Here is an 11726-nt window from a genome sequence, read left to right as displayed (position 1 = left end):
TATAGTTGCACCAAATGGTACGGTGTAAAATGATCTATAAAATTAAAGTAAAACATGTTAATCCTAAACAAAATTTGGTTAAGACGTTTAGTTGATTCAAAGGTAAACAAATTTAAACGAGTCTATTAATAATTTTTAAAATATTTTTGTATATTTTATACTCTAATACTTTTAAAAATATGTATCTGTATTTGAAGACCTTTAAAAAGTATATTTTAAAAGACTGTATTAAGCAATAATCATAGTCTAAATAATCTAAGACCGTGTTCACCTAGCATGCCATTGGTGTTTTTTAATAGGGCTACCAAAACTTAGGCATGCTAATTTTCTAACCATCCGAACACCTTTCACCTTAGTAAATTTATGCATTTTATGTATGGGGTTGAAGGTTTACAAATCTAATGAATTTGGATGATGTAAATAGATTATGTCATGCATACTAATAATATGCATCTATAAATAATGAGTATACATCATCTTTGTACATATTAAATTATACGCTTTAGGATTTCCATAATATGTTTTTAACATTTATGTATCGGCCGTCGGAGCGTTTGTAAATATTATGGTAGGCAAATATGTCGAAAAAAAAATAGTTCTGTCAAAGTACAGAAACCCCCCGAATTGCGCCCCTGCAAATGGTTTTGATCGCCATTGCTCGGAAGTCGAACGGTGCACAAGACGTGAAACAAAAAATTTAAAATTGCCGCTGATTACCTGGAGCAAGTACACGCAATTATTTACGACGTTCGTATAGATACGCTTTCCACTATCCTTGGAAAATCATCATACCGCGCGTCCGTTTGTGCGTCCTCCATCGTAACCACCATTCCGGAGGTATAAACAAATCTCGGGCGACGCCAACAGCCGTTGTCCCCCACTCCGTATTACCAACTCCCATCTTCCGTTTGGCCGGCAGCTGCTGTATGCGTACCCCTCCATTATTTGTCGTGTTCCCGTGATGGAAGGTTCTGCTGCGCCGCGGTGACCACTGACGGCGTCCTAGCGTTCGGCCGGCCATTTCGATTCAAGTAACCCGTTTGTCTGGATTGTTTTTTCTTCACATGTATTTTAATATCTGCCATCCTGTCTCCCTCAAGGTTCGCAGTGTCCAGAAGACGAGGTTCAATAATTGTCCCACGTAAAGGTTCATGCACAAGTTGTCGTCTTCACAACAACATGCCACCTCGAATTAGTCGATTCGACAGATTCATCTGTTCACCGCTAGAAATATGCCGCATTTGCCTACATGAATTACGACGAGTGTCCATCGACGTGTTTGCGCCCGACGAACCACATCTGCTCCAGCGCGTCAAAGACTACTACCGAGTGGAGGTGAGTTTAATATAATATGTGGTCCGCGCGTACCTGTCGCGTTTTATTCACATTAGTCTCCCGTTGTCCCGTCCGGCGGATCTTTGCCTGTATCGTCATTGGAGGCGACTAGATTACAGCCGTTTTTTGTACGGATCACTTGCAGGCGCATCCAATACTGTTGCTCACGCCGACCTTTGTGGGCCTTTGTGTTGTTGCGTCATTTTTATTACTGCAACAGTGTACGTACATGTTGTAGGACGGTTTATGTTATTGCGACGTTAATGGTTTATCATTTAGTTGGTGTACACTGCGCTCTGGGTACCTACCCACTACAGTAAAAGCCGTTCTTACAATGTCCGGTTAGGTAATTGACACTTCACCGTACGAATTCTGCCAGTAATAAAATCTGTTATAAATCTGTTAGTGTTGGCCGAAACTTTACCGGACATTGTAAGAACGGCTCTAAGTTCTACTATTACTTGTCTACTTGCCAGTAGCACTGAATGAAATAAAAATTAACTGTTGAAATAGTTCAATTCAACTACCCACCCCTTCAAACGACAGTGAAACTGGCTCAACTAATTATACATAAATAATTTAATGACATATTTGTGATTAATAGAATTATAGCAGAAATACTAAGAAGTATGCTCTATTATTTTACCCATTACCCACACACCCACCCACTATTAAGGCAGTTTAATTGAACTACTTGAAGTACGTTTTTGACGCCACTGCTACTTGCATTGGCGCTAATAGTGGTAATGACGATTGGGTTGATAAAGGATGATGGGAGAAAGGGAAGAAAAAGAAATTAATCTTTTACAATGCAGTATGCCAATGCACACGAGTTAAGTAGAACGAAAACACGGACTGTGTTAAGCATACTTCTTATTCCTTATACTGTCCCCATATACATTTAGTGTTGATACATATGTACGGGTTATAGGATATTGGTTAGTACAAATAATTGGTTAGCACTACTGAAATCTTATAATCCGCAACATACTTGATATTATATTATGATATTTATAGGAAACATTGTTATAATTGCGACATTGTTTTAGTAGTGTTATGATGTGAATTTATCGTGTATACTTTATACTTATATAATAGATATTAAATATTTTCAGTAAAAAAAATATTACATAATACCTACCTTAAAAGGCTAAAACTAGCTCATTGTTATTTAGGTTAATATAAATGTTAAGTATCAATACTTCAGCCACAGAGAGAATGCAACTGAGTGGCGACCAATTGTCGCCACTCGGACAAACTCATATATTGCCATGAATTTTCATTTTTCACTAATATACCAACTCCGGTAGTCGTATGGTTAAAAAAAGGTGGGTAAGTAGATGTCGCTCTGCTGTACAGTAGGTTACAAGTGGGTCACATGGATGGTATTAAATTTGAATTCAATGATATAATATCATTGTGTAAGATAAACAAATCTGAGCGGAGACGATATGCCAGTCTAGGTATAAGACATTATATACTTTTTAATTATAACAAAATAACTACCGGACATCATTATTCTTTGTTTAAAATAAACTTTAAATATCCAATTTCATTAAAATTTTAACTTCAAATGACAATAAAAAATATTGTTGTCATATATATTTTATATTTTTGTATTCAGTATAAGCTACTAATAGAGAACATTGTATTAAATATTGCCAAGTCTTAGCTATACAAATTGTACGTTTTATATATTTTTAACTACATACTTGAACCTTTTGAAGCTTAAATTGTTATGAAAAAAAATTGTGCCTATGTATTTTTAATAAAACCATCAAACATATTGTATTCAAATATTCAATCGAGAAAAACTGTTAATCGAGAATTATAGAAAAAAAAAACTAAAAATATTTTGAAAATTATACCATGCACAAATTATATAAAATATATAGCATTTTCAATTCTAACCTTTGAAATGCACCAACTGTAGGTCAAATTTTCTACCAGAAACCATCCCTGGAGTTGAAAATCAAAATATTTTGTCTCCAAAAATCTGGGTGCAAATACAATTTATAATGTATTAATGTAACAAATACAAATGCAAAAACAATGTTGTACCTATAGTCTTTGGCTTCTTATGGAACTAGTCTAATTTGTACCTCCTTTAAGTTCATACCCACCTATGATATAGAATAATATTAGTAATTACTAGGGTGCAGAATTAAAATTCATCAAAAAACAAGAAAAATGCCCTTAAAAAATAAGACTTAATAGCAGGGCTGGACTGGGTCAACAATTTCTACCGGGAAAATAAAAAAAATCGGCCGGCCCATTTATATATACCTATAAAAACAACCCTAAAAAACATGTATTTTCATAAAAAATGATTGTATATTATTTTGAGTATTTGAACACTTATATTATTATTAAAAAAGTGGGCAAGTGGATGTCGTTCTGTATAATGGATGGTATTAAATTTGAATTCAATGATATATTATCATTGTATGAGAAAAACGATTCTGAGTGGAGATGGTATGTCAGTCTAGGTCATATATGCTTATCTATGGTATTAAAAAAAAATTTGACCTATAATAAATTCCAAATTAATCATATCACAATATCCATTAGGTACTTATAACGCGTTATACATCAACAACAAACCATGATACTATCATAGATATAAAATAGTATACTTTAGAAGTTTCAAGTAACCATGAATAATATTATAGAATCACAATAAAATAACTAAAATAGTTACTCAAGGTTTTTTAATATGTAATTTTGTCCAAATTTGAACTTAAAATGAAAATTAAAATAAACTGTGCTTATGTATTTTTAGATTTTTTGGTAACAGAATTAACTACTTACGTGGAATCTTGTTTTAAATTTTCAATCTTTAGGTATAAAAGTTGCACATTTTATAAATTTTTAACTACAAAATAATTATTCAATTTTAAGTTTGATTAATTTTGTCAAAATTCAATCTTTAAATGCTTATAAAAAAAAATTGTGCCTATGTATATTTAATATGTTTCAACTGCTATTGTAACTATATATCAGGAGCCTTGTATTAAATTTTTATACTTTTTGGACCAACAGATAAAACTTTATTGATATTTATAGAAAAAAAACTAAAAAAATTGAAAACTGACAATATCTGTAAACAGCTCAAAAAGAGTTAAATTATTTTCAAAATTTTCAAAATTCTAATTAATCTAACTGTACTGAGTACTGAATAAAAAAATTAAAGCCATTATAATTTTTCCTTAATATGGCCACAACTGGTATACTGACCCTATAAGAAAATCGTAAAATTGAAATCAAGCAAATATAATAATGAATTTCAAATGCTCATAAAAATCAATTTGACTTGCTTGAAGACATTTTTTTTTTTTGAAAAAGGTAGACAAACTTATGAGGAATCTTGTTTTACATTTTCAAATCTTAGATTTAAAAAGAAAATTTTTCATGAATTTTTAATTTTTAATTTTAACTCAAAATAATTTGCTAATTTTTGTAATTTTTTTGTATTTTGTCAGTATTTGAACTTTAAATGCTTATAAAAAAAAAATTATAACTGGATTTAAAATTTTTTTTTTCATCTGCCTTTGAAACAATATAATAGGAACCTCCTATTAAATTTTCAGGTTTTTTAACCAACAAATAAAATTTTATTGATATTTATAAAAAAGAAAAAAATAGAAAAATAGAAACTAAAAATATCCGTAAACAGCTCAAAATAAGTCAAAATATTTAGAAAATGGATGGTGTATAGAAAATGCTGAGATAAACATTCAGTCAAAATTTTATGTACTTATGGTCGTTTGATTTAGAGTTGCACCAAAAACCAAAATGCGTTTTTTCGAAAACAGATTTTGCGTAAAAATTCCTGTTTTTCCTTAATTTTTATTTTGTTTTTCTGGGTGCTTTTGAAAACTAAACTACGCAACGTACGAACTTGAAATTTTGAATAGAAGTTCTTCTCATATTTTCACCGTGCAATAAGAAAGGATTTGCCGAAATTCGCATTTTAAAATGGTGCTCAAAATTCAAGTAGAGATATTATACACGATAGAAATTGGAAATTTTATTTTTTTTTATTATTGGTTATACGGGCAGATCAGGTAAAAGCTTGCATCAAATCAATTTATTGAACATCGCCTACCAGGGTGGCTGATTTGCACTTACTGTAGTAAGTTACACCCAAAAAAAAAATTGAACAATCATAATTTTTTTAAAAGTTGCTATTTTTTACGGGCAACAAAGTGCACGGGTTCAACTAGTATATAATAAAGGTGGAATTTTTAATTTGAAATTGAATATTTGTTGTGGCTTATATAAACAATATAAAATTTCTATTTTTATTAATTGCTTGTCCTGACCTAACCTAAGATTAGTCTACTTACCTGAATACCATTTAAAATTTATATTAAACATATTATGTTTAAGCTAGTTAATATCAGAATTTTGTACTGAATACCCAAATTAACCAGCTTAAACAGTTAAACATAATGTGATCAACACAACTTTTAAATAGTATTTTGGTAAATAGACCAATCATAGGTTAGGTTTGCTTAACAATCAATTAATAAAAATATAAACTTAATATTGTTTTCATAAATCACAACAAATATTCAGATCAAACTTAAAATGTATAAGTATGTATAAATGTACCAACGTACAAGGCTGGGCAAGTTTATGATTTTTTTTAACTTAATTAAGTAAAGTTAATACTTACACACTTTTTTTAAACTTTTTATTAAGCTTAAAAAAAGTTAATTTGTATAAACAACGCTACGTAGCGTACTTAATTTTTTTCCAACCTAACACTATAGTGTTTATACTTTATACAGTGCTTTATTATAAGTTAGATTTAAATGATATAAATTTTTAAGTTTAAACAATTTACGGTAATTATTTTGACATGAAAACAAAATAGACTGAAACAGTGAAATATAATTAAATTAGAAACAAAATAAATTAACTTAACTTACTTCTTAAAATGAAAAATTAACTCGTTAATTTCATGCTAATTAAAGAAGAAACTTAGTAAGTTAACAGCTAACAGTTAAGTTAAAAAGTTTAAATTAAATTAACATTTTAACTTTTTAACTCGTTAATGCCCAGCTTTGCAATATACTATAGGTTTTCATACACAAAATCTCAATTAAGGATTAGTTCTCAAACTCTACAAATACTTCAAACTTTGAGGAATTCAACACAGGAATAGTTTGAGCAAAATCATGTTTGAATTGTTCAAGAATTACAATCAAACATATTATAATTTTTTTAATGGTTTGGACAACTGAGTACCTACTTACAATAAAATATTGTTTATTTATTTTCAATAGTCAGTAGACAGTTGTTTCCCATTAAAATAACACTATGACTAGCGCTGGGAAAAACAACATAAAAATTAAGGAAAAACGGGAATTTTTACGCAGAATCGATTTAGGTTTTTGGTGTAATACTTAAACAAATTAATGAATATACATAAAAACTACACTGAATGTTCATATTTTCATTTTCTATACAACATAAAATTTTGAAAATATTTTGACTCTGAGCTGTTTACGGACATTGTCAGTTTTCAATTTTTTATTTTTTTTTAATATAAATATCAATAAAATTTTATTTGTTGGGAAAAAAGCGTGAAAATTTAATGCAAGGCTCCTGATATACTGTTAAAATAGCAGTGTTTAATTTGTTATCAATATTTTTAATTAAAATAAATTAATAATTATATAATAATATATTAAATATTGTATATTATATTTTAGTTAGTTTTCGTGATGTGTGGTATAATATGAAGATTTATATAACAAAAAAACGATTAGCAGTTAAATTGTGGGGAAGGAGCGCGAAAAAATTTTGCTCCGGGGCGCTGAATTGCTTGACACGACTCTGCTGCGAATGCACATTATATTATTCTACATTATAATTCTATATACAAAATACCATCTAAGTATTAAATAAAAGAGTCCAGAGCACCTTCACATCACTCAGTCATATACGACTTTTGTACACTTTATAATTATTAAAAATACACTATTATTTCATTCACTGTTGAAATTGACTTCAAATTTATTTCAAACTATTAACTTTTGGATCGCTGACAGTCTGAATACAACAATATTTTACAACTCTCATAAAAAATGTTTTTCTTTATTTCTAAGTGTGTAATCAATACCTATATTATTTCTACTCATATATAACCAAACTCGTTTAAAAGAAGAAAAAATATTTTTCATAATTTCATTGAAATATTTCAAATTCAGAACCCTAATTATAAGTGATTTAATAAAGCTCTTTACAATTGCATATGTGGTACTTAAGTAATTTTATGTTTGTTTAATATGCCATATACAAATGAAAATTATCTTACCATTATAATGAAGTATTAGTAAATGTCTTCATTATTAGCGTGTTGGTTATGTAAAATAGTATTTTTACATATCTGAGAACTGATTGAAATAAATCTTCTATACATTATTATAATCTCGATTATGATTGAATAAAGCCACTTTTCTTGGAGTTGGGATGTTTAAGTGTTATACTATAAACTTTTCAAAACAAAAACGCACAGGGTGGCGGACAAAGCTTAGTTCTAGTTTGCATATCCGTTTCCTCTTCACAGATCATTGCCGCTGATCCCGTGCACCCTGCCGTGTGGGTGAGTATGGTGCATTATTATTCTGAAAAGAGTATAGGTTTTGATGTGTTTCCAGAGCATTTATATTTATATTTATTAAATCTTCCAATTGATTAACCGTCTTATATAATATAAAAACATTGAACTTTTTAATACAGATAAATAAATAGATATATATATATAGATAATTTTTCTACAAAAAACCAAGTAAAATATTATGTGACAAAATGATAATTATATTGAAATTATATTTTTAGATTACGGGCACTGATGGCAAATCTACTTTCTTATGTGAAAATTGCGTGCATAAGATTGATATTTGGCAAGGACACATTGAAAAAGCTCAAGAATGTCAAAGTGTAGTGAATTATTTAGCAGCTAAAGTATGTTAACAATAATTAAAAGCAGTGGCGAATTCAGGCATGCTCCGTATACTTAACAATAAAAATGAAGTTAATAAAAATACTAACATTTTTTTGTCTTCCATTATATTACGTTTTTAAAAAAATCATAATACTTATCTGTATTTATTTTTATCATAACATTTATTGACAGGGCATGCGATAGCTCTGTGCCACGGACTAAGATAGTATGGACTGGTATCGACTACCTTATCAGTGGCCCTAAAATGTTTCTAAAGCCGCTGTAAGGTACAACTAGGGGTAAAAGCGCCATCTATAGGTGTGTTATAAAAACACAATAATTAGAATTAGAAAACATAAAAAATCAAATTTTCAAAATAATAAATATTAATAATATACTGCAAAAATAATATTATAATTTATAATGTACTCATTACTGACTGACTACGCAAAATTGTAAATTTTACAATTTTTTAAGTAATAACTACTAATAAATAATAAAAATGTACCTATATATTGTTATTAATTAAATAAAAAATACACTTGAAAAAATAAAAATAATTAATATCAAATTAAGTAGGAACAAGTTTGGCTAATTTTTTTTTTTTGGCATTAACCTTTGGTGTATTCTTATTTGTTATTAACGAATATTGACTCATTCGCATGATTATGAAGTTAGATATTATAGTTGTTAATATGTCTGTCTTATGTTGAATACAATGAAAATTAATTAACTTATTGTTCTTGAAAAAATCATCAAGAGTTAACAAGAAAACATCATTATCTTTACAATGCTTTACAAATGATTTTTCTACAGCAGTCAATAATCCAAAAATAAAATCATTTGGGTAAGTCAAACCTCCTCTTGATTTCAAATTGACAAATTGAGCTTCTGGTTTGCTTGAGTAACACTTATTACCTAAATTAATTAATAGAGATCAAGATTTAAAATATAAGTTATATAATTTAGTACCCTAAATAAAAAAAAATATATATATATATATAAAAGGGTACTACCACTTGCCAGCTATAGCTGTAAGGCAAACATTACATTTTATGTTTTTTGTTAAGTTTTTAGTAATATAGCCATAAATATAATATAAGACACAATCTTCCACTTCTGATTTGTAATAGTTGTGGATACTATTATCAAAAATTTCATCTAATCCCACATCAATGGTAATTAAAGAGTCAAGTTTCTCTTTTAAATTTTCAATTTTTTGAACCCTTTGTGTAACATCATCATTATTTATAACACTATGTAAATCATTAATTGAAATTGTATGTACACTAGGTTCTAAAATTTTACAATTCCCTGTTTTGGGTGGTTTTAGCAAAGAATAAATTGATAACATTTTGTACACCTGCAGAAATGTGGGTGTACTAGGGGTGTTCATTTGGACCCGTAGCTTGCCTCCCCATGCCAAAAATTGCTATATGATAGAAATAAAACAAACTGAATAATAATGTTATTCATATACAAATTATTTTTGGTTCTGTCATCAACGAATTTTTAAAAATAAAATACCTCTAAACGATCCTGATTCATCTTGTACGTTAGTACATATTTGAATCCACATTTTTCTAATAAATATTTAGATAGTTCTAACATTGATTTAATCGTTACTCTTAACCCATCGGCAGTACATTGTGTCAAATACTCATCCTTATATATTTTTCCATTTTCAACTTGTTCTTCCCAACAATTCAGCCAAATAAGATTTTCTTCTAAAACCTGGTTAAGTTAAACAATTAATAATCATTTATTTTTTAGTTAGCAGCCTATTTCAGCAGTATTTAATTTAGATGTTGACTATAGATAAATAATATACTTGGAAGTCAAGGCTATTTTTTCTTATTCCTTCGGCTGTGTATTTGCGGTTTAACACATCAAATAATTTATTAAAGCGATCAGTAAAAACTTGTGTGTCATAACTGTTTTTAAGAGATTCTACCTTCACATGATCACGATAGAACTCTATTCCTCTGGCCATAGAATTACTAAAAATCTGAAAAAAATTTGTAAGTTTTGAACTACCTAAACATCTTTCATACTTATGTTTATCCAATTGATTAAACATCTTACCTGAGTAGCCAATTTTACATTAATTTTGCTAAATCCGTCAATATTTAAATGCCTTAATGTAATCTTTGGACATACTCTTGTAGGAGAATCAAAATTTCTTTTACAATCATTGTCATACACATCTTGATAGTATGACCATCTGATATATTGTCCATCAGGAGATACCTAAAAATACAATTATTTTAAGTAGCTAAATAATTATATAAGAACATTTTAAATTGTGTAATTTTATTTACTTTTAAACTTTTTTTATTTAAAAGTCTATTTCTAACATTCTTTATCAGGTGAGGGGCATCAGAAAACATGAATACTTTTCGATTAGGATCCAAGGAATGTTCAAATGAATTGGTTAATTCATTTTTATTTCCACTTTTACCAAGTTCTGACCAAAGTTTACGATTGGTTGATGCCCCATCTGAAACTACCCCATCAATTTTAACTCCAGTATTCTCCAGCAGAGATATAGCTTTGATAACCAATTGTGCCAAAACTATTACTATAAATTATAATATATAAAATATACAATTTAATATAGAAATGCAGGTCATTAAAATTATTCAACATAATAACTTACCATATATCCATATAAATACTACTGTACTATCTGTACTCATAAATGAAACATAGAACACAACGCATAAAATCTGGAATCATAAACATGCAACACAAACTCTACTAACAAAAAACATAAATATGCTAATAATAAAACATAAAAAACCACCAAAATGTTAATCATTAAATAAAATGTGTTAATCATCCATACAAATAATTTTTTACAATACAAACAACTAATTAGTACAATAATTGTTAAAATTCTTAAAATCTATAAAAACATATAAATGTCACATAGGTATTATTTAAGTACCTTTTACGGGTCCTCTTGATGCAAAGACTGCTATTGACTGGGTAAAATTTAAAGCCAGACTTTGAAACATAAAAACCAATGCATGGTTGGCTTTTAACCCCGAGGAATCTATTTCACCGCCTAAATCTTCCAAACCATTATTAACATTAAAATTCTCCCTCAAAAATATCTCATCAAAAACTAGCATTCCGCGTTTTTGTTCATTTGTAAGTACACCTACTCTTTTTTTCAATAGTTGAAAAAACTTTTTGTCAAATCCACACTCAATACTTATCAAAGATAAATATTTTCTTATAGTCCTTGGACAAGGGAGGGGCAATATGTCTTGCTCCCTTAAGAGGACGTGATACACGCATGTGTTGTCTCCGTCCTACAAGTGCGTAACATGGCAAATTCTACGCAAAGCAGAACACGTGTAGCTTCGTTAGTTTAAAAATTAGAGTGAATTTACCTCTTATAAAATCTAAAGGTAAGATAATTATC

General features: G+C 28.9%; 1 protein-coding gene across 1 annotated transcript in view; it reads left to right on the top strand.

Moving 5' to 3' along the window:
* Nucleotides 1-153: 153 nt before the first annotated feature.
* The window catches only part of LOC100159899, an 18027-nt gene continuing 6454 nt past the window's right edge, over nucleotides 154-11726 (top strand). Inside the window, exons 1-3 of the mRNA XM_001946232.5 lie at nucleotides 154-1031; nucleotides 1101-1335; nucleotides 8188-8313. Of these exons, the coding sequence (XP_001946267.2) occupies nucleotides 1180-1335; nucleotides 8188-8313 (282 nt within the window). The 5' untranslated portion in view covers nucleotides 154-1031; nucleotides 1101-1179. The remainder of the gene's footprint in view (nucleotides 1032-1100; nucleotides 1336-8187; nucleotides 8314-11726) is intronic.

This window comes from Acyrthosiphon pisum, chromosome A1 (genome assembly GCF_005508785.2).
Source record: "Acyrthosiphon pisum isolate AL4f chromosome A1, pea_aphid_22Mar2018_4r6ur, whole genome shotgun sequence".
Lineage (NCBI taxonomy): Eukaryota > Metazoa > Arthropoda > Insecta > Hemiptera > Aphididae > Acyrthosiphon > Acyrthosiphon pisum.
The sequence above is the reverse complement of the archived record's forward strand: the minus strand, read 5'-3'. Positions and strand labels throughout refer to the sequence as shown.